Source organism: Kogia breviceps, chromosome 11 (genome assembly GCF_026419965.1).
Source record: "Kogia breviceps isolate mKogBre1 chromosome 11, mKogBre1 haplotype 1, whole genome shotgun sequence".
Taxonomy (NCBI): Eukaryota; Metazoa; Chordata; class Mammalia; order Artiodactyla; family Physeteridae; genus Kogia; species Kogia breviceps.
This window is the reverse complement of record NC_081320.1, coordinates 51,564,919-51,589,364: the sequence shown is the minus strand read 5'-3', so window position 1 is coordinate 51,589,364 and position 24,446 is coordinate 51,564,919. Positions and strand designations below refer to the sequence as shown.

Sequence of the window (24,446 nt, the reverse complement as noted above, 5' to 3'; positions counted from 1 at the left end):
AGGAATGGCCGAGGCTGGACAGGCACCAAGGATAGAAGACATCTTGCCATGCAGGGGACATTCGTATAGGTGAAAAACCTACCTGCTTATTATTGTCCGAGTCTGAAATGTAACATTTATACATTGAAATGCATATATTAGAACTTTCTTTCCTTTTATTTTTATCCTAAATTACAGTTAGGTCATTATATTGATTTTTAAATTGAGATATAATTCACATACTGTGAAGTTCATTTTCTTTTAAAGTGTACAAGTGGATTTAGTATATTCACAAAGGTGTACAATCATAGCCACTATCTAATTCTAAAACACTTTCATCATCCCCAAAAGAAACCCATTAACAGTCATTCTCCATTCCCCACTCCTCCAGTTGCTGGCAACTGTTAATCTACTTTCTGTGTCTATAAATTTGACTGTTCTGCACATTTCATATCAATGGGATCATACAATATCTGGCCCTTTATTTTTGTCTTCTTTCACTTAGCATGTTTTTAAGGCTCATCCATGTTACAGCAGGTATCAGTAACATTCCTTTTTATTGGTGGATAATATATTGATTTTTGGAAATTATATGGGTAAGAAGTTATATTATCTATGCAGTTTATATCAGGATAGTAAAGAAAGTTAACAAAATATTTGTTATAGAAAGGAACATTGGATCAGAGCCACTAATCTAGCTGTAAAGACAAGACATACGTATGTAAAAAGGCAATTAACAACCCAAGAAAACATATTACCAGGGTATTGTTAAATTTTTGGTGGACAAAGGTGCACAGGTAAGGATCAGGCAGAAGTCAGATTTGAGTGATAGATCCTATTCAGTTAATGGATTGGCAAAGCTTGCAGTGAGATACAGCCATCCGAAAGTTAAACTGCCACCCACATAGGATGCTACTCCATCTAAAGTAATCTCCATTGAGCAATTTTTTCTTCGACAAGCCTCTGGAGTGATGAAGGAAATCAGCGGAAGTAAAGGGAGCGGTCTGGAACTTAATGGATTGATAGCTCCGCGGTGGCAAACCTAAGGGTTGGGTTTTGCAGAGCTAGGAGGGCCCAACACCGACCCCTGCTGGAACTCCGCCGCCACTTTCCTCTCGCGCCTTTGTCCAGCTGTTTAGGCCCATATCGGCTGCCGTGGCGGGGCCACGCTCAGCTGTTGGGGGGCGGGGCCTCCGCCAACTATGGCGGGCGAGCTTGAGGTGTCTAAGCCGCTGAGCGGGTTGCTGAGCGGCCTGGCTCAGGACGCTTTCCATGGGCACCCGGGCATCACGGAGGAGCTGCTGCGGAGTCAGCTGTATCCGGAGGTGCCACCAGAGGAGTTCCGCCCCTTTATGGCGAAGATGAAGGGGATTCTTAAGGTACCGCTACTCTCTGTAGCCTCCGCCGCGGAGCCGAATCTCTTCCCCGCCGCCCTCCGACTCGTCCCCCCAGAACCTGAAAGGCTTACCTCCTCAGACCTCCGCTCCAGGGGCTCCACATTAACGCTCCTTCAGATCCCCTGCCCTCGCTCTGTCCCTTTTCTCACTTTCTTAGGGGTCTTCGTAAAAGTGCTGACTGACATCCACTGGAGAAAACTCTTGGGTTTTGTCTCCAGACACTTCTTGTGTAGGTCACGATTTCGAGTTGCCTCGGCGGATCTGTGCGCTCCATACTTTTTAAAATTAAGAGTGATCAAGCTATCAGCTTTCCCAGGCCGTGGAAGTGTTCAAGAATGTTAAAGTGATCATGTGTATGCCGGGATAAGGGGTGGGTTAGCTGGAGTGAACCCCAGTCAAGCAGTCCACACTGTATGGTTAAGAGAGCACGTTCACCAGCTTGAAGTCAAACCGTAGCTCAGCCAGTCCAATAGAAATGTAATGAGAGCCAAACATGTAATTTTTACAATTTCTAGTAGCCACATTAAAAAAGTAAAAAGAAAAAAGTGAAATTAATTTTAACATTTTGTTTAACCTAGTATAGCCAAAGTATTATCTCTTCACGTATAATCAGTATACAAAATATTAATGAGATGTTTTATATTATTTTTTTCAGTCTTTGAAATCTGGTGAGCGTTTTACACTTAAAGCACATGTCAGTTTGGACTAGTCACATTCCAAGTGCTCACCAGTCACTTGTGGCTAATGGCTACCATATTGGACAACACTGATTTATACTAAGAACTAGTAATAGGATTGAATCTAGTAATTAAGTGTACTCTAGAGATAATCTGTAAAAATTATTTTTGTGGGCCTATGTGTTAGGAACTCTGTTAGACATGTTATATTTTATTTAATTTGTTTCTTGCAAAAACCTTATTGTGGTGTACACCCATTTTAAAGATTAGGAAACAGGCTCAAGGAGTCTAAGCATTTAGCCTAAGCATTATACTTTGATTAAAGTCAGTGTTGAAATTTCATCTGTTATCCTTTTGCAGTTACTGTGTTTCAGAACTGCTTATGATACCTTAAAAAGGCAGTTATGTTTTTTTTTAAAGATTTTGTTGTTGTTATGGACCATTGTTAAAGTCTTTATTGAATATGTTACAATATATATATATATTTACATCTTTTTTGGAGTATAATTGCTTTACAATGCTGTGTTAGTTTCTGCTGTATAACAAAGGGAATCAGCTATATGTATACATATATCCCATGTGCCCTCCCTCTTGAACCTCCCTCCCACCCTCCCTATTCCACCCTTCTAGGTGGTCACAAAGCACCGAGCTGATCTCCCTGTGCTATGCAGCTACTTCCCACTAGCTATTTTACATTTGGTAGTGTATATATGTCCATGCCACTCTCTCACTTTGTCCCAGCTTCCCCTCCTGCCCCTCACCCCCGAGTCCTCAAGTCCATTCTCTACGTCTGCGTCTTTATTCCTGTCCTGCCCCTAGGTTCATCAGAACCATTTTTTTTTAGATTCCATATATATGTGTTAGCATACGGTATTTGTTTTTCTCTTTCTGACTTACTTCACTCTGTATGACAGACTCTAGGTCCATCCACCTCACTACAAATAACTCAGTTTCGTTTCTTTTTTATGGCTGAGTAATATTCCATTGTATATATGTGCCACATCTACTTTATCCATTCGTCTGTCAGTGGACCCTTAGGTTGCTTCCATGTCCTGGCTATTGTAAATAGTGCTGCAGTGAACATTGTAGTACATGTCTCTTTTTGAATTATGGTTATGAATTTGATACAATATTGCTTCTGTTTTATGTTTTGGTTTTTTGGCCATGAGGCATGTGGGATCTTAGCTCCTCAACCAGGAACCCTCACCCCCTCCATTAGAAGGTGAAGTCTTAGCCACTGGACTGCCAGGGAAGTCCCCTATGTTTCTTTTTTTAAAACTGCTTTTGCTTAGAGGATTTGAATCTGGAAAAAAAACAACAAAGCAGTTATTTCACAGAAAGTAAATGGATTGTCTCATAGAAATGTAAGGAGTAATATCTCATATGTGATTCTAGACATTCTAAGTAACTTTAGTTGATACCATAAATCACTAGTGAATACCTTGTATTTCTATCAAATATTACCCTTTGAGTGGTCAGAAAAGGTTTCCTAGAGAATTTGACATCTTACCTGAGTTTCTGAAGTGTTTGCTAGGCCTACAGGGGATGAGGATAAGGGACTGCAGGCCAAAAAGTAAGAACAGCACTTGTGTAGGCAATGTCTTAGGATTTCTAAATATTGGGGGCTACTTCTCTCTAGGTGGCCCATATTTTGATTCTTTTGTTTCGTTATGAGATAAAAATTGCAGTATACTGCGAGAAAAGATTGTCTAGAAACTCTCTCTCTTATTTTCTTTGAAATACATTGCTAAATAATATCTAGGTCTTGGTCTTACTATTCTCAGTCCTCTACCGGAGGGTAGAATACTTAAGTTTTCTGAGTGGTTTTTGAGTATCATGGTTCTTTTGGTATTGGGAGTAGAATAGAAGATTTGCCTATGCCTGGCAGCACAGCCTCTGCACAGCTGCTGGTCTGAGGTACCAAGGGAAATAGCCTTTGATTGTTTGACTTAGGGCTGAAACTATGGGCTCAAGATAACATCTAGTTCCAATCTTCATTTACCTTATAAGCAACACTGAGGGATAAAACATCTCTCTAATTCTTATGGAAACATGAAAAGCAAACATGATTTTTAAACAAAAAGGCTTTGAGCAGAGATGGAATGCCTAGCTGCAATAAAAGAGAACATACACAAATAAACATGATGCAAGGATGCTGTAGTATTTGGAAATAGAGGTCTGAGTGGACTACTGTGGACAGAAAAGAGATATTAGTTCCTTCTGGCAGATTTCTTGGAGATGCCATTTTTGTTGGGTTTTTTCCCCCCCAAATAATTATTTATTTCTTTAAAGCTGCATTGGGTCTTCGTTGTTGCACGCAGGCTTTCTCTAGCTGCGGCAAGTGGGGCCTACGCTTCGTTGCGGTGCACGGGCTTCTCCCTGCAGTGGCTTCTCTTGTTGCGGAGCGTGGGCTCTAGGCGCGTTGGCTTCAGTGGTTGTGGCATGCAGGCTCAGTAATTGTGGCTTGTGGGCTCTAGAGTGCAGGCTCTGTAGTTGTGGTGCATGGGCTTAGTTGCTTCGCGGCATGTGGGATCTTCCCGGACCAGGGATCGAACCCTTGTCCCCTGCATTGGCAGGAGGATTCTTAACCACTGCGCCACCACGGAAGTCCTGAAATATTTGTATTTTAAATACCTGATTTTATCTCTTCTCTTGAAGCTATGAAAATTTATAATTTTTTTGAGAATTAGATTGACTGGAAAGGAAAGAACTGTGGTCATACAGTTTTTGTATATTTTATAATGGGGATAGGTCATGTGATGTATGCTGGATTTAATTTAATTTTTAATTTTGTAAACATTCAGCTACCTATATGCTTTCTCTTAATAATTTGTATTGTAAATATTATTTAACTTTATTAAAGAAAGTATAAAAATTTGAAATGTGTAAAAACACACTCACCATTGTGTTTAATGTGTTCATTTAAAATTAGAGCTAGTAAGCAACTCAATGAAAGGAACATCACCAACTAAATGGTTCACTTAACTCCACTGTAGTAAAATTTTCAGTACATCTTGGTTGTCCTTTTTACAAATCCTCCAGAAACTCACGAGGTGCTTGACCCGTGGTGGACAGTAGTAAATCCATCTTCATTAAGCAGCAAGTATTAAAAAATAATTGAAATTCTGTTAGAGGTACTAATTGAAGGTATTCTATATTTACTTCACCTGACTCCTAAAATGTAAAGCAAAAGACAGTGTACAGATACTTAGGCCTGTGTAACAGTGAAGAAAACTCAGCTTGGAAAGAGTTGGTCATTGGCCAACAAGAAATTTCAACAAATTTACACTTGATGGGATTCAGTGGCCTCTGGGAGATGGGGGGGCGGGTGAGTGCCCAACCCGGGCACCACCTGGCTTCCCTAAGCATCTTAATTATATACCGTGCACTATGCTTGGGATACAGCAATAAACATCACAGCTATAGTCCCTGCCTCAGTGGATCAGTTAGCTCCTGGAGAATATAGGCATTAAGCTAATGGTTAGGGGTATTTGGAGAAGGCAGTCACAGAGTACTCTGTGTCAACTTAAGTAAATTATAGGCAGTTTAGAGTAGCTCCTAGCCCACTTGACAGCATGAACAAAGAAAGAGAAAAGGGGGGAAAAGTCCTACTTTTTAAAATTTTTTGGCTGCATCAGGTCTTCGTTGTGGCATGTGGGCTCTTTGTTGTGGTGTGCAGGCTCCTTTCTAGTTGTGGCGCATGGGGTCCATAGTGTGTGGGCTCTGTAGTTGCGGCACTCAGGCTCTCTAGTTGTGGCACGTGGGCTTAGTTGCCCCATGGCATGTGGGATCTTATTTCCCCGACCAGGGATCAAACTGGTGTCCCCTTCATTGCAAGATGGATTCTTAACCATTGGAAAACCAGGGAAGTCCCAGTCTTACTTTTTAGATATAGTGGACTAAAAAGAAAAGATAGAAACAGCACAGAACTAACTTCCCCTAGTTCTCTAGCCCTGGTCCCAAGGTTGAGGTTTCTCATGAATATGGCTGATGACAGTCATGATAATGTCTTTCCTGGATGAGTATATGGCTGCTCTGGGACCTCATTTTCAGTTTCTTGCCTCGATCTTTGGGACCGTATTGGCTGTCACAGTGTCTCTTGACCAGACCAAGATGTGTGCTGTAATAGCTCCATCTTCTCACTGGGGCTTAGCTTACTTACTGTGCCTCTTCTCAGATCCTGAAGGATGTTCTCAAGTAGCTCCTTAATTTATTCTAATCTCACACTTAATTGCTAGTTTGGCTGAGAAGATATTTCTAGGTTGTGAATAATTGAGTCACAGTTTTGAAGGCATTGTTTCATTGAATGTGACCTGTCTTTTTCTCTCTCTGGAAGCTTTTAGGATTTTCTCTTTATCCTTTATTTCCTCGAATGTCGTTGATGTATGATTTTCTTTCATTTCATTCTTTGGGCTACTGTGTGCCCTTTCAATCTGGAGACTCATGACCTTTTAGTTCTTGGAGAAGTTGTATTTCTACTTTATTTTCTTTTTTCTTTCTTTTTAAAAATTGAAGTGCAGTTGTTTTTCAGTGTTGTGTTAATTTCTGCTGTACAGCAAAGTGACTCAGTTATACATACATATATGTGTGTGTGTATATATATATATATACACATTCTTTTTTAAAATAAATTTATTTATTTTATTTTTGGTGGTGAGCGTGGGCTATTCTTCGTTGCGGTGAGCGGGCATCTCATTGCGGTGGCTTCTCTTATTGTGGAGCACAGGGTCTAGGCATGCAGGTTTCAGTAGTTGCAGCACACTGGCTCAGTAGTTGCGGCACACGGGCCCTAGAGCATGTGGGCTTCAGTAGTTGTGGCGTGTGGGCTCAGTAGTTGCAGCGCGAGGACTCTAGGCCGTATGGTCTTCGGTAGTTGTGGCACAGGCTTCAGTAGTTGTGGCTCGTAGGCTCTAGAGTGCAGGCTCAGTAGTTGTGGTGCACGGCCTTAGTTGCACCGCAGCATCTGGGATCTTCCCGGACCAGGGCTCGAACCCGTGTCCCCTGCATTGACAGGCGGATTCTTAACCAGTGTGCCACCAGGGAAGCCCCAATAACCTGGAAACTTTTGTGGAAAGTACTTGTGGTAAAAGCAGGGGCTTAAAAGTGAATCTGGTATCAAGTTTACAAAATGACTCGAGGTCACGATTTTGTTCTTTTTTTTTTTTTTTTTTTTTTTGTGTGTGTGTGTGTGTGTGTGGTACGCGGGCCTCTCACCGTTGTGGCCTCTCCCGTCGTGGAGCACAGGCTCCGGACGCACAGGCTCAGCGGCCATGGCTCACGGACCCAGCCGCTCCGCGGCACGTGGGACCTTCCCAGACCGGGGCACGAACCCGTGTCCCCTGCGTCCGCAGGCAGACTCCCAACCACTGCGCCACCAGGGAAGCCCCACGATTTTGTTCTTGTTGTCAAAGAATGGTTTTACCAGCTTCTCTTTTGAAATTTATCTTGTGGCATATATGCTGTGAAAAAGCCATAATGCTTTTAAATATTGAGCTTTCTTGTCTCTGCAGTAGGGTTTTTGGATTTATTATATAATGTTAAAAGATTTTACAGTGTAAGATATTTTAAAATCTGGTATTGGCCTTTCTTTACAAATGAAGAAAAGTATGTAAAGCAGTATCTTTTTGATACTTGAGTCAGTTTAAGAACAAACTTCACCCATATACGTTTTGGACAGTAAATATTAAGTAATAAGGAATTAACTTGAGTATAAAAAATGGATGCAAAATATCTGGTCTTAAAATGTTTAGATCACGAGACATGAATAGGAGAGACTGAAAACATTTGACTTATTCTGTCATATTTTCATGATTCATTTGTCTTCTGTCTTAACTATAAGCAGTAATTCTCTTTTTCTGCTTTAGATGGCAGTAGAATATTGGCTTGCTAGTAACACTGATAAGATGTTGGAAGCAACGTAATGTTTAAAATGTTCTTTCTCTTGAATTGTTCTAGTTCAGAAAACAAAGTTGGCTACTCAACAATAAGAATTTCTTATCCAAAAGAAGTCTGAATATTTGGTTTGATATTTTGAGTTTAGTAATATCATTTTCTGGAAAACTTAAAGCTCTGTAAACAGATTCCTTTTGCTATAGTTCTTTAGGTTTTGCGTAAGTAAATTTTGTTAATTTCATTGATGACTTTTAAAAATATAATTTTATTTTTATAATATATTTTTAACTGAGATATAGTTGATGTACAGCATTATATAAGTTACAGGTGTACAACATAATGATTCACAATTTTTAAAGGTTATACTCTATTTATAGTTATTATAAAATATTAGCTATATTCTCTGTGTTGTACAATATATCCTGTAACTTACTTATTTTATACATAATAGTTTGTACCTATTAATCCCCAACCCCTATCTTTCCCCTCCCTCACTTTTGGGAATTAAGATAATAACTCATGAGATCTATTCCTACTTCTCTGAAGGATTGGCAAACAACTGTTTGATGTTATGTTTTTTATGTCACTGGACATCACATGATAAAGCAGCAACTACAGATTACCAGCTAGAATTTGCAGACTATGTAAATAGGCTCAAATGACCTGTAATGAGGTGTTCTGTAAGGTTTTTTCCTTTCTTTCTTCGTTTAGAGTAAAATGCATATTAATTGAAGACCTTTTTTTTTTTTTTTTTTTTTTTTGTGGTACGTGGGCCTCTCACTGTTGTGGTCTCTCCCATTGCGGAGCACAGGCTCCGGATGCGCAGGCTCAGCGGCCATGGCTCACGGGTCTAGCCGCTCCACGGCATGTGGGATCTTCCCGGACCGGGGCACGAACCCGTGTCCCGTGCATTGGCAGGCGGACTCTCAACCACTGCGCCACCAGGGAAGCCCGAGTAGGAATATTTTTAAAGAAAATTTCTATCTTTGATTTACCTATCAAATACAGTCAGTCCTGCTTATTCATGGCTTCTGCATCAGAGGATACAGAAGGACAACTGTACTATGCCATTTCATATAAGAAACTTGAGCATCTGTGATCTGTGGACACCAAGGGACAACTGTATTTATTGAGTCCCTAATGTGCTATACCCTGCTCTGTACACAAAGGTGAATGTGATAGTCCATGTTTTAAAGAATCCTGTATTATATGGTAAATGCCTTAAGAAAGGCATAAATAGGGCTTCCCTGGTGGCTCAGTGGTTGAGAGTCCGCCTGCCGATGCAGGGAACACGGGTTCATGCCCCGGTCCGGGAAGAGCCCACATGCTGCGGAGCGGCTGGGCCCGTGAGCCATGGCCGCTGAGCCTGCGCGTCCGGAGCCTGTGCTCCGCAATGGGAGAGGCCACAACAGTGAGAGGCCCGCGTACCGCAAAAAAAAAAAAAAAAAAAAAAAAAAAAAGAAAGGCATAAATAATGTGTTCTGCTAGAATGGATCCTAATTTATAATCCTTATAAACTACAGAAAGATAAAAAGTCAGGGGGTTTTGGTCATAATAAAACACCTACTTTTTTGGCTTTGTTTTAACTTAGAATGTAATTTTTATAAATTTTAACTTCCATTATGGTTCATCTTTAATAAAAATTTATGTTTTCAACTAGTTTCTTTTTTTAAAAAAAGTCATATGATACTAAATTGTAGAAATTTTGGTATGGGTTGTGTTATGTGTGCTGTATATATGATTAAATTTAATGTTTTTATATGCCAGTATGGGATTATCTCTGAAAGATACTGTTCTCTGTCATGACATCTGATTTCTTCCACAATTTTCTATAGAGTTCTTCCTTCCTTCCTTCCTCCCTCCCTTCCTTCCTTCCTTCCTTTCGGCTGTGACGGGTCTTAGTTGAGGCACGTGGGATCCTCATTGCCACGTGCGGGCTTTTCGTTGCAGCGTGCGGGGTCCAGAGCACGTGGGCTCTGTAGTTGAGGTACACGAGCTCAGTAGTTGTGGCTCATGGGCTTAGTTTCCCCGTGGCATGTGGGATCGTAGTTCCCTGACCAGGGATCGAACCTGCGTCCCCTGCATTGGAAGGTGGATTCTTTACCACTGGACCGTCAGGGAAGTCCCTATAGACCTATTCTATACAAAGAAGCTACCATTTATGAAATCCTTAAATTTCCATTATGTTTTTCCTGAGCATATATTACTTAAGAAATAAACATTTACAAGTCATTTATCATTTATTTAAAATGTTTGTTTATTCAAACAAACATTTATTGAGTACCTGCTATGTACCAGGTCCTGTGCCTGGCACTGGAAATATGAATGAACCAAACTGACAATTTTCCTGCCTCCTGAACCTTACACTGAAGGGGGGCTGTGATTTCCTGACAGTAAACAAGAATATGTGCATAAAAGAATGGTGGCAGAAAATTTATTCATTTTTTACGTACTTCCTCCTCTTCACCTCTAATAATCTCTTTTGATCCATTAAAGTCAATGACAGACACTTCCCTGGGATAATTAATCTTAAATCATTAGTATCTTTGATTTTCTTTTAAGAAAACCACTAGATTTTACTTAAAATCAAGGGGATAGATGTTAACATATTAATCTTATATAAATTTCATGTTTAAAATGAAATCTCCTAGTATGTTATTTTTTTACCATCCAGATTTGCTTGGTATATAATAAATTTCTTGGTATAGAGATATAAAGTGACTTAATTTTTCTATTGAGGATTCCACTCCTATATATATATCATACATGAGATGTACTCTTCATTAGATCTCTTTAATTATCTGTCCCTAAAGTCAGTGGATCTTTGTATCTTTTCTGGCTTTTCAGCTAGTTCTCTAGAAAGAACACTTAAATTTTATTTTCAGACACTTGTTAATTGAATATAGCATACATTAGAAAAAGGTACACAAATCACATGTGTGCAGCTTAATGAATTTTCACACTGAACATACCCATATAACCAGCACCCTGATCAAGAAACCAAATACTGCTAGCACTCTGGAGCCCTCCTTATGCCCTCTTCCTGTCACTAGGCACCCACCTCCAAGGGAAGCACTTTCCTAACTTGTAATACCATAGTTTCGTTTTGACTGTTTATGAACTTTATATAAATGGAATCTTATAGTACATACTCTTGTGTCTGGTTTCTTTCACTCAACATGTTCATGAGATTCAGCATTATTGCATGTAGTTGTAGAGTCATTCATTCTTATTGCTGTAAAGGAGGGGTCAGTAAACTATGCCCCATAGGCTAAATCTGGTCCCCTGCCTCTTTTTGTACAGCTAGTGAGCTAAGAATAGTTTCTACTTTTTTTAATGGTTTAAGAAAAAGAATTTGTTGCGGCACATGAAAATTATATGAAATTCAAGTTTCCGTGTCCATAATAAAGTGTATGGTTGCTTTTGCTCTACAAGGGCAGGGTTAAATAATTGCAATAGAGACGGGATGATTGGCAAAACCTAAAATACTTACTGTCTGCCCTTTATAGGAAAAATTTGCCAACTCCTGCTGAATACACCAGTGTTTGAATATATCATGATATGCTTATCCATTCTACTGTTGTTGGGGATTTGAGAAGTTTCCAGTTTTTGCCTTATTATGGATAGAAGATACTACTTTTCTTTTTATAAATTTAATTATTTATTTTATTTTTATTTTTGGCTGTGTTGGGTCTTTGTTGCTGCACAAGGGCTTTCTCTAGCTGCGGCGAGTGGGGGCCACTCTCCTTTGCAGTGGGAAGGCTTCTCACTGTGGTGGCTTCTCTTGTTACGGAGCACGGGCTCTAGGCACATGGGCCTCAGCAGTTGTGGCTGCTGGCTCTAGAGCCCAGGCTCAAGAGTTGTGGCGCACGGGCTTAGTTGCTCCACGGCATGTGGGATCTTCCCAGACCAGGGTTCGAACCTGTGTTCGATGCATTGGCAAGTGGATTCTTAATCACTGCGCCACCAGGGAAGTCCCTGAGTTGTATTTCTTTTGAACTACTTTATAACTGACATGTGTTCTGCTATGAAGCTACAAATAATTAAATATGTTTGTATATTCTTTTCCTCAAGTTTTATAACTCTGTTATCTCTCATCGTACATTTTACAGCCTTTCCAATAGTTCTTTAATGGTCTTATGACCTAGTACACCTAGTGCAGTATTTATCTTCTCTCTAGTTCTTTTTTAAAAATTTTTAAATTTTATTTAACTTATTTTTTTATATAGCAAGCTCTTATTAGTTATTTATTTTATACATATTAGTGTATATATGTCAATCCCAATCTCCCAGTTCATCCCACCACCACCACCACCACTCCCGCCATTCTCCCCCTCTTGGTGTCCATATATTTGTTCTCTACATCTGTATCTCTATTTCTGCCCTGCAAACTGGTTCATCTGTACCATTTTTCTAGGTTCCACATATATGCATTAATATATGATATTTGTTTTTTCTCTTTCTGACTTACTTCACTCTGTGTGACAGTCTCTAGATCCATCCATGTCTCTACAAATGACCCAGTTTCATTCCTTTTTATGGCTGAGTAATATTCCATTGTATATATGTAGCACATCTTCTTTATCCATTCATCTGTCGATGGGCATTTAGGTAGCTTCCATGACCTGGCTATTGTAAATAGTGCTGCAGTGAACACTGGGGTGCATGTGTCTTTTTGGAGTATGGTTTTCTGTGGGTATATGCCCAGTAGTGGGATTGCTGCGTTATATGGTAATTCTACTTTTACTTTCTTAAGGAACCTCCATACTGTTCTCCATAGTGGCTGTATCAATTTACATTCCCACCAACAGTGCAAGAGGGGTCTCATTTCTCCACACCCTCTCCAGCATTTGTTGTTTGTAGATTTTCTGATGATGCCCATTCTAACTGGTGTGAGGTGATACCTCATTGTAGTTTTGATTTGCATTTCTCTAATAATTAGTGATGGTGAGCAGCTTTTCATGTGCCTCTTGGCTATCTGTATGTCTTCTTTGGAGAAGTGTCTATTCAGGTCTTCTGCCCATTTCTGGATTGGGTTGTTCGTGTTTTTAATATTGAGCTACATGAGCTGTTTATATATTTTGCAGATTAATCCTTTGTCCGTTGATTCATTGCAAATATTTCCTCCCATTCTGAGGGCTGTCTTTTCGTCTTGTTTGTAGTTTCCTTTGCTTTGCAAAAGATTTTAAGTTTCATTAGGTCCCATTTGTTTGTTTTTATTTCCATTACTCTAGGAGGTGGATCAAAAAAGATCTTGCTGTGATTTATGTCAAAGAGTGTTCTTCCTATGTTTTCCTCTAAGAGTTTTATAGTGTCTGGTCTTACATTTAGGTCTCTAAGCCTTTTGAGTTTATTTTTGTATATGGTGTTAGGGTGTGTTCTAATTTCATTCTTTTACATGTAGCTGTCCAATTTTCCCAGCACCACTTATTGAAGAAACTGTCTTTTCTCCATTGTATATCCTTGCCTCCTTTGTCATAGATTAGTTGACCATAGGTGTGTGGGTTTATCTCTGGGCTTTGTATCCTATTGCATTGATCTATATTTCTGCTTTTGTGCCAGTACCATATTGTGTTGATTACTGTAGCTTTGTAGTATAGTATGAGGTCAGGGAGTCTGATTCCTCCAGGTCCATTTTTTTTCCCTCAACGATGCTTCGGCTATTTGGGGTCTTTTGTGTCTCCATACAAATTTTAAGATTTTTGTTCTAATTCTATAAAAAATGCCACTGGTAATTTGATAGGGATAGCATTGAATCTGTAGATTGCTTTGGGTAGTATAGTCATTTTCACTATATTGATTCTTTCAATCCAAGAATGTGGTATATCTCTCCATCTGTTTGTGTCACCTTTGATTTCTTTCATCAGTGTCTTATAGTTTTCGGAGTACAGGTCTTTTGTCTCCCAGGTAGGTTTATTCCTACGTGTTGTATTCTTTTTGTTGCAATGGTGAATGGGATTGTTTCCTTAATTTCTCTTTCTGATCTTTCGTTGTTAGTGTATACTAATGCAAGAGATTTCTGTGCATTAATTTTGTATCCTGAAACTTTACCAAATTCAGTGATTAGCTCTAGTAGTTTTCTGGTGGCATCTTTAGGATTCTTTTTGTGTAGTATCATGTCATCTGCGGTGACAGTTTTACTTCCTCTTTTCCAATTTGTATTCCTTTTCTTTCTTTTTCTTCTCTGATTGCTGTGGCTAGGACTTCCAAAACTATGTTGAATCATAGTGGTTAGAGTGGACATCCTTGTCTTGTTCCTAATCTTAGAGGAAATGCTTTCAGTTTTTCACCATTGAGAGTGATGTTTCCTGTGGGTTTGTCATATATGGCCTTTATTATGTTGAGGTAGGTTCCCTCTGTGCCTACTTTCTGGAGAGTTGGTTTTTTTTTTTTTTTTTTTTTTTTGTGGTACGAGGGACTCTCACTGCTGTGGCCTCTCCCATTGTGGAGCACAGGCTCCGGACGTGCAGGCTCAGTGGCCATGGCTCACGGGCCCAGCCGTTCCGCGGCATGTGGGATCTTCCCAGACCGGGGCATGAACCCGCGTCCTCTGCATCGGCAGGCGGACTCTCAACCACTGCGCCACCAGGGAAGCCCTCTGGAGAGTTTTTATCATAAATGGGTGTTGAATTTTGTCAAAAGCTGTTTCTGCATCTATTGAGATGATCATATGGTTTTTATTCTTCAATTTGTTAATATGGTATATCACATTGATTGATGTGCGTATATTGCAGAATCCTTGTATCCCTGGGATAAATCCCATTTAATCATGGTGTAGGATCCTTTTAATGTGTTGTTGGATTCTGTTTGCTAGTATTTTGTTGGGGATTTTTGCATCCATATTCATCAATGATATTGGTCTGTAATTTTCTTTTTTTGTAGTATCTTTGTCTGGTTTTGGTATCAGGGTGATGATGGTGGCCTCATAGAATGAGTTTGGGAGTATTCCTTCCTCTGCAGTTTTTTGGAAGAGTTTGAGAAAGATGGGTGTTAGCTCTTCTCTAAATGTTTGATAGAATTCACCTGTGAAGCCATCTGGTCCTGGACTTTTGCTTGTTGGACGATTTTTAATCACAGTTTCGATTTCATTACTTGTGATTGGTCTGTTCATATTTTCTGTTTCTTCCTGGTTCAGTCTTGGAAGGTTATACCTTTCTAAGAATTTGTCCACTTCTTCCAGGTTGTCCATTTTATTAGCATAGAGTTGCTTGTAGTAGTCTCTTATGATCCTTTGTATTTCTGCAGTGTCAGTTGTAATTTCTCCTTTTTCATTTCTAACTTCATTGATTTGAGTCCTCTCCCTTTTTTTTTCTTGATGAGTCTGGTTAAAGGTTTATCAATTTTATCTTCTCAAAGAACCAGCTTTTATTTCATTGATTTATGCTATTGTTTTCTTCATCTCTATTTCCTTTATTTCTGCTCTGATCTTTATGATTTCATTCCTTCTACTAACTTTGGGTTTTGTTTGTTATTCTTTCTCTAGTTGCTTAGATGTAAGGTTAGGTTGTTTATTTGAGATTTTTCTTGTTTCTTGAGCTAGGCTTATATTGCCAGAAACTTCCCTCTTAGAACTGCTTTTGCTGCATCTCATAGGTTTTGGATCAGCGTGTTTTCGTTGTAATTTTTGTCTAGGAATTTTTTGATTTCCTCTTTGATTTCTTCAGTGATCTCTTGGTTTTTTAGTAATGAATTGTTTAGCCTCCTTGTGTTTGTGTTTTTTACATTTTTTCGCCTGTAATTGATTTCTAATCTCATAGTGTTATGGTCGGAAATGATGCTTGATATGATTTCACTTTTCTTAAATTTACTGAGGCTTGATTTGTGACCCAAGATGTGATCTATCCTGGAGAATGTTTTGTGTGCACTTGAGAAGGAAGTGTAATCTGCTGTTTTGGATGGAATGTCCCATAAATATCAATTAAATCTATCTCGTCTATTGTGTCATTTAAAGCTTGTGTTTCCTTATTAATTTTCTGTTTGGATGATCTATCCATTGGTGTAAGTGAGGTGTTAAAGTCTCCCACTATTATTGTGTTACTCTTGATTTCCTCTTTTATAGCTGTTAGCAGTTGCCTTTTATATAGAGGTGCTCCTGTGTTGGGTGCATATATATTTATAATTGTTATGTCTTCTTCTTGGGTTGATCCCTTCATCATTATGTAGCATCCTTCCTTGTCTCTTGTAACATTCTTTATTTTAAAGTCTATTTTACCTGATATGAGTGTTGCTACTCCAGCTATCTTTTGATTTCCATTTGCATGGAATATCTTTTTATATCCCCTCACTTTTCAGTCTGTATATGTCCCTGGGTCTGAAGTGGCTCTCTTGTAGACAGCATATATATGGGTCTTGTTTTTGTATTCAGCAAGCCTGTGTCTTTTGGTTGGAGCAATTAATCCATTCACGTGTAAGGTAATTATCAATATGTATGTTCCTATTACCATTTTCTCAATTGTTATGGGTTTGTTTTTGTAGGTCCTTTTCTTCTCTTGTGTTTCCCACTTAGAGAAATTCCTTTAGCATTTGTTGTAGAGCTGGTTTGGTGATGCTAAATTCTCTTAGTTTTTGCTTGTCTGTAGAGCTTTTGATTTCTCTGTCGAATCTGAATGAGATCCTTGCCGGGGTAGAGTAATCTTGGTTGTAGGTTCTTCCCTTTCATCACTTTAAATATGTCCTGCCACTCCCTCTGGCTTGTAGAGTTTCTGCTGAGAAATCAGCTGTTAACCTTATGGGAGTTCCCTTGTATGTTATTTGTCGTTTTTCCCTTGCTGCTTTCAGTAATTTTTCTTTGTCTTTAATTTTTTCCAATTTGATTACTATCTGTCTCGGCATGTTTCTCTTTGGGTTTATCCTGTATGGGACTCTGTGCTTCCTGGACTTAGGTGGCTATTTCCTTTCCCATGTTAGGGAGGTTTTCGACTGTAATCTCTTCAGATATTTTCTTGGGTCCTTTCTCTCTCTTCTCCTTCTGGGACCCCTATACGGCAAATGTTGCGTTTAATGTTGTCCCAGAGGTCTCTGAGGCTGTCTTCATTTCTTTTCATTCTTTTTTCTATATTCTGTTCCACAGCAGTGAATTCCACCATCTGTCTTCCAGGTTACTATGTGTTCTTCTGCCTCAGTCATTCTGCTATTGATTCCTTCTAGTGTATTTTTCATTTCAATTATTGTATTGTTCATCTCTGTTTGCTCTTTAATTCTTCAAGGTGTTTGTTCTTTAATTCTTCTAGGTCTTTGTTAAACATTTTTCGCATCTTGATCTTTGCCTCCATTCTTTCTCTGAGGTCCTGGATCATCTTTACTAGCATTATTTCTGAATCCTTTTTCTGGGAAGTTGCCTATCTCCACTTCATCTAGTTGTTTTTCTGGGGTTTTATCTTGTTCCTTCATCTGGTACAAAGTCCTCTGCCTTTTCATTTTATCTATCTTTCTGTGAATGTGGTTTTCCTTCCACAGGCTGCAGAATTGTAGTTTTTCTTGCTTCTGCTGTCTGTCCTCTAGTGGATGAGGCTATTTAAGAGGCTTGTGCAAGCTTCCTGATGGAAGGGACTTGTGGTGGGTAGAGCTGGGTGTTGCTCTGGTGGGCAGAGCTCAGTAAAACTGTTATCCACTTGTCTGCTGATGGGTGGGGCTGAGTTCCCTAATTGATGGTTGTTTGGCCTGAGGCGACCCAGCACTGGAGCCTATGCTTCTCTTTGGGGGGCTAATGGCAGACTCAGGGAGGGCTCATGCCAAGGAGTACTTCTGAGAACTTCTGCTGCCAGTGTCCTTGTCCCCACAGTGAGCCACAGCCACCCCCTGCCTCTGCAGGTGACCCTCCAACACTAGCAGGTAGGTCTTGTTCAGTCTCCTGTGGGGTCACTCCTCCTTCCCCTGGGTCCCAATGCACACACTACTTTGTGTGTGTCCTCCAAGAGTGGAGTCTCTGTTTCCCCCAGTCCTGTCGAAGTCCAGCAATCAAATCCCTCTAGCCTTCAAAGTCCAGCTCTCTAGGTATTCCTCTCCTGTTGCCAGACCCCCAGGTTGGGATGCCTGATGTGGGGCTCAGGACCTTCACTCCAGTGGGTGGACTTCTGTGGTATAAGTGTTCTCCAGTTTGTGAGTCACGCACCCAGCAGCTATAGGATTTGATTTTACTGTGATTGCATCCCTCCTACCTTCTCGTTGTGGCTTCTCTTCTGTCTTTGGATGTGGGGTATCTTTTTTGGTGAGTTCCATTGTCTTCCTGTTGATTATTGTTCAGCAGTTAGCTGTGATTCCAGTGCTCTCACAAGAGGGAGTGAGTACATGTCCTTTTCCACCATCTTGAACCAATCTCTTTTCTCTTGTTATTATTTTTCCTGTATTATTGTCATTTATATTTCCACAGGGTCAGGACTTTGTCTCCTATTGCAGACCTATGAACTTCATCTGGTAGTGGGGCTCTGGTTATATTAAAAGATGACCTCTAAGCAATTCTGTTTCTTTTTTCTTTTTTTTGGCTGCATTGGGTCTTTGTTGCTGCACACGGGCTTTCTCTAGTTTCAGTGAGCAAGGACTACTGTTTTTTGTGGTGCACGGGCTCTCATTGTGGTGGCTTCTCTTGTTGCAAGCACAGGTTTAGGCACGCAGGCTTCAGTAGTTACAGCATGTGGGCTCAGTAGTTGTGGCTCACGGGCTCTGGAGCACAAGTTCAGTAGTTGTTGCACACAGGCTTAGTTACTATGTGGCACGTGGGATCTTCCCGGACCAGGGATCGAACCTGTGTTTGATGCATTGGCAGGTGGATTCTTTTTTTTTTTTTTTTTTTTTTTTTTTGCGGTATGCGGGCCTCTCACTGTTGTGGCCTCTCCCGTTGCGGAGCACAGGCTCCGGACGCGCAGGCCTAGCAGCCATGGCTCACGGGCTTAGTTGCTCCGCGGCATGTGGGATCTTCCCGGACCAGGGCACGAACCCGTGTCTCCTGCATCGGCAGGCGGATTCTCAACCACTGTGCCACCAGGGAAGCCCGGCAGGTGGATTCTTAATCACTGCGCCACTAGGGAAGTCCCACAATTCTGTTTCTTGTATGGTATTTTTTAAAAAATAAATATTAATTTAGGCACTTGGGTTGGATACTACACTAATCGTGCTCTTTCCCACGAGAAGGCTTTATGGCCTGTCAAGAGAAAAGGAAGAAGGGGTATTTTTTAAATTTTGTAATTGCTTCTGGAGACTTTCCCACACTTACATCCCTGAGCTGGCCACAAAATGTTCTTTTTGAAAAGGTAAAATTCTTTCTCCATGAAGTTAGAGGCTAATGTCTTCCTTGGAGTGTTTAATAGGAGGAAACTTTCATTGTACCTCATCATGGATTTTTTTTTTTTCTGCTTGCTGACAGAGACAGAAGCCCTACCCAAAACGGGAAAAACATAGAAGATGAGTAAGTTATTGGGTAAAAGTAACCTGGCAGAATGAAAGCCAGTTAGTAACCATGAACTTCTAGTAGTAAAGAGTGTAATTTGGAAGCACCCTGAACATTAGGTGCTCTCCTTGTGGCATAAATAGCCACTTAACAACAGATCCAAATCACTCTTTGCTTCTCCAGTGAATAGAGGGAATCCTAAGCCTAAAAGATTTTTAGTAGAGAAAATCCTGGGTTTACTCAGAAATATATTTTCTATCTTTATTTATAATACTCGAGATAAACATTTGTAATCATTTAAAATGTGCTAAATTCTTGAGTTTAGTCATTTATAGAAGCATTAAAGCATTAAGTAAATATATCCAATTGGTCATTGTTTCTTAGAATTAAACCAACCTAGCCTTATTTTGAGGGGAGGGGTGATTGATGAGTTTGCTTTACTTTTCTTTACCTACCTGGTTTGTGTGTGTGTGTGTGTGTGTGTGTGTGTGTGTGTGTATACACACGCACATACATATATACCACATCTTCTTTATCCATTCATCTGTTGATGGGCACTTAGGTTGCTTCCATACCTTGCCAATTATAAATAATGCTGCTGTGAACATTGGTTTACCTACCTGTTTTGCATGAATTTTTTTCATCTTGGTATCTAAGAAGCAGTCCAAAATTGGCAATGCTACTGCTTCCTTTGTTTCTTTTATTAACTTACTATGTTTTCTTCATTATATAGGTACAAACTGGAAAAATAGTTTCTTTGGAACCCTTATTTAACTTTACAACTTTTTTCTTATAATGTGTTCTGTAGAGTGTTTGGACTTGAAAATTATATTTGTTACCACTTTAATAACAGACTGCACAAGAAGAAATGTAGGCGATAATAATTAGGTTTATAGCCTTTTAAAAAAAATATTTATTTATTTATTTATTTGGTTTTGCTGGGTCTTTGTTGTGGCAGGTGAGCTCCTTAGTTGTAGCTCGTGGGCTCCTCAGCTGTGGCGTGCGAACTCTTAGCTTTGGCATGCATGTGATAACTAGTTCCCTGACCAGGGATCGAACCTGGGCCCCCTGCTTTGGGAATGCGGAATGTTATCCACTGCGCCACCAGAGAAGTCCCGATAGCCTTTTTAATACAGAAAATGACCAGGTCTTGGCTTATAATGTTTCATATTATGACATTAGAAAACTTGGTAATTTTTGGTGTTTAACAATGACATGGGATTATTTTTTTGGAGGAATCTGGGCCAATGCAGGAAATATTCTAAAGATTTGCCCTGAAGACAGAATCTTAAATTCTTAGTCTGTTTTTTTGGTTCTGTTTCCCTCCTATTTTTTATAGCTTTGTGGCTATTTTATTATCTTTCAGAAGTTTGTGAAGTTTAATTTTTTTCCCCTTTTGCAGTTTTATACAACTTGAATTTGATTAAAATAAACAAATGTGGAACAATTCCAGAGATACTATTAACTATAATTACTTTTAAAGATCTCTTATAGACATTTGGCCAAAGATTGTATATTGCCTATGTAGGAGAAGGTTAAGGTGGGGGTAAACATTTGTTTGGAGGAAAATGATTAGAATCAAATTCATAGAATCACTATTGACTTTGCATGATTTATGAATTAACCATCTTAATTTGTTCCAGAATCACTAAAATTGTAGATCTTTTTGTTGAGTAACTGTAATTTAATGTAATCCTAATATAATGTTCTGAAGTTAAACTAGGGTAATATAGAAAGCAGCAAATTGCTTCCAAGATATCTAGCCTCAAGAGATCTTTGCAGAAGCAGATACTAGGCTGTTCTTTCAGGTATTTAGAATACTAAGATTTGAAAGCTGGCTTGATTAGTGGATTTGAAAACAGAAAACACCACTTTTCATAGAATATCTGTCAAGATTTTTTCATTATTAAATTGTAAACCCTTTTAACACTCCATCAGGTTAGTCATAGTCATTAATTTTCTCTGACTAGGTAGGTAGACTGGATGATAGGTAATGCAGAATTGAAGTGTTTATTTATTTATTTTTTTTATTTATTTTTTTGTGTGCTAGGCGGGCCTCTCACTGTTGTGGCCTCTCCCGTTGCGGAGCACAGGCTCCGGACGCGCAGGCTCAGCGGCCATGGCTCACGGGCCCAGTCGCTCCGCGGCATGTGGGATCTTCCCGGACCGGGGCATGAACCCGTGTCCCCCGCATCGGCAGGCGGATTCTCAACCACTGCGCCACCAGGGAAGCCCCTACTATTTTTTTTTTTTTTTTTTGAAGTGTTTATTTTAATCAGGTCATGAAACAAGTATGGTGGTAGACATTTTTCTTTCGTTCATTCCTATATTCATTTAACTGTGTGCAAAGTATCCTGCTAAGTACTGGGGGATCATGAATCGTGTAAGACACTGTGAATTTCACACGGAGCTTGAAGTTTATTAGTTTAAAACACCCGACCCACCAAATGATAAGGCTTCATTTTCATCATTAAAGTTGTTTAGAAGGGTCAAATTTAATCTGTTTGAATTTCACAACATTCTGTTGCTACTTACTCAGCTCAGACTTTCAGTAAACAACAAAATGGTCATATGAGTGCAGCAGAAGGAAGCAAAGTAAGCTGTATGATCCACAAGATGGGAGATGGATCCTGAATTATAAAGATTTTTCCACAGTATGAAATAAGGAATTTTGATTCCCATAGTGTACTACCCTTTGCTTTAATTTTCTCTCCTATTGTGAATTTGTATTCATTGATAGTAAACTTACTTAAAAAAATAATGGGGGGACTTCCCTGGTGGCACAGTGGTTAAGAATCTGCCTGCCAATGCAGGGGGACACGGGTTTGAGCCCTGGTCCAGGAAGATCCCACATGCTGCGGAGCAGCTAAGCTTGTGTGGCACAACTACTGAGCCTGCGCCCTAGAGCCTAAGAGCCACAATACTGAGTCCATGTACCACAACCACTGAAGTCCACATGCCTAGAGCCAGTGCTCCACAACAGGAGAAGCCACCACAATGAGAAGCCCGTGCACCACAACAAAGAGTAACCCCCACTCGCTGCAACTAGAGAAAAAAGTCCACGCGCAGCAATGAAGACCCAACGCAGCCAAAAATAAATTTAAAAATTAAAAAAAAAAAATTAATGGGTATAAATCTGGAAGTATTGGGCCTGAGTCATTGGTTTGGATTAGGCTCTAATTGGGGTAAGCCATTAGAATTGCTTTTAGCTTCCACTGTGTCTTAGCCTGCTTTGGCTGCCATAACAAAATACCATAAACTGGTAGGCTTAAACAATAGAAATGTATTTCTCACAGTTCTGGAGCCTGGGAAGTCTAAGATCAAGGTGCCAGCAAGGTAGGTTTCATTCTGAGTCCTCTTTTGGCTAATAGGCACTGCCATTTCACTGTGTGCTCACATAAACTGTTCTTTGTGCATGTATGCAGGGAGAGAGAGGATAAACTCTCTGGTGTCTTGTCTTATAAAGGCACTAATCCCATTATGAGGGCCCTTTCCTCATCACCTCATCTAACCCTTAATTACCTCCCAAAGGCCCCATCTGCAGATCATCGTATTGGAGGTTAGGGCTTCAACATATGAATTTAGGGGAGGCATAAATTGTTATTCATGTTTGAAGAGGAAATTAATCTTCATGCTTACTGTTTAGTTTATGTATAAACTGCTTCTTGAGAAATTAATAGCCATCAGAATCTTTTAGCTAATGAATTTGACATTTTCAGATTCACATAATCAAAACCTGTGGAATGTCCTCATTCTGAAGTCTACCAAATCCAAGTTGTTTTTTGCACAGGGAGAGCAAGCAGTAAACAGAACGGAAGTTGGACATGTGTTTGAGTGGTGATACTGGCTTATTCTTATCTTTTGACTAAAGAAGTAGGTAACAGTGTCCACTCCGGCGAAACAACTCTGTCTCCTGTTCCCCTTAAAAAAACAAGACTGGGCTTCCCTGGTGGCGCAGTGGTTGAGAGTCCGCCTGCCGATGCAGGGGACACGGGTTCGTGCCCCGGTCCGGGAGGATCCCACGTGCCGCGGAGCGGCTGGGCCCGTGAGCCATGGCCGCTGAGCCTGCGCGTTCAGAGCCTGTGTGCCGCAGTGGGAGAGGCCACAATAGTGAGAGGCCCGCGTACCACAAAAAAAAAAAAAAAAAAAAAAAAAAAAAACAAGACTAAGGGACTTCTCTGGTGGCTCAGTGGTTAAGAATCCGCCTGCCAATGCAGGGGTCATGGGTTCGAGCCCTGGTCTGGGAAGATCCACATCCCGTGGAGCAACTAAGCCCGTGCACCACAACTACTGAGCCTGCACTCTAGAACCTGAGAGCCACAACTGCTGAAGCCCACGCACGTAGGGCCCATGCTCTGCGACAAGAGAAGCCACTGCGATGAGAAGCCCGCGTACCACAATGAAGAGTAGCCCCCGCTTGCTGCAACTAGAGGAAGAAAAAGCCCGTGTGCAGCAACAAAGACCCCCCAAAAAAAGAGACTAAAATTTTTCTTTTGACCACGTATGTCTTCTGATATGAAAACGTGCGTTTAATTTTCTTTATAGTAGCTAAGATCACTGAAACACAGTACTGTTACTTTTTAAAAAATGTAAATAGACTTAATTTTTTAGAGCAGGTTTTTTTTTTTTTTTCCTTTTTTTGCGGTACACGGGCCTCTCCCATTGCAGAGCACAGGCTCTGTATGTGCAGGCCCAGCGGCCATGGCTCACGGGCCCAGCCGCTCCGCGGCACGTGGGATCCTCCCGGATAGGGGCACGAACCCGTGTCTCCGGCATCGGCAGGCAGACTACCAACCACTGTGCCACCAGGGAAGCCCTTAGAGCAGTTTTAAGTTTATAGCAGAAAGTACAGAGAGTTCTCATATACTTCCTGCTCCCACATAGGCACAGCCTCCTTTATTCTCCATATCCCCTCCAGAACGGTACATTTGTTACAATAGATGAACCTACACTGGCACATCATTATCACCCAGAGACCATAGTTTACATTAGGGCTCACTTGTTCATCTCTCCCTCCCTCTTCTCCTTGGCAGCCACTGTTTTTAAATTTTATTTATTTATTTATTTTTGTCTCCATGGTTTTGCCTTTTCTAGAATGTCTTATAATTGGAATCATAG

General features: G+C 40.3%; 1 protein-coding gene across 5 annotated transcripts in view; it reads left to right on the top strand.

Moving 5' to 3' along the window:
* The window catches only part of COMMD1 (copper metabolism domain containing 1), a 154,705-nt gene that overhangs the window by 9,797 nt on the left and 120,462 nt on the right, over positions 1-24,446 (top strand). For 3 of the 5 annotated variants that reach the window (XM_067007541.1, XM_067007540.1, XM_067007543.1), the window contains exon 1: positions 1,143-1,358. The exons of 1 other annotated variant lie outside the window; for it this stretch is intronic. In XM_067007541.1, coding sequence (XP_066863642.1) covers positions 1,182-1,358 — 177 coding nt within the window. In that variant the 5' untranslated portion in view covers positions 1,143-1,181. Of the gene's footprint in view, positions 1-1,142; positions 1,359-24,446 lie in introns of those variants that run through there. One more of the 5 variants, XM_059079282.2, reaches the window with a different exon arrangement.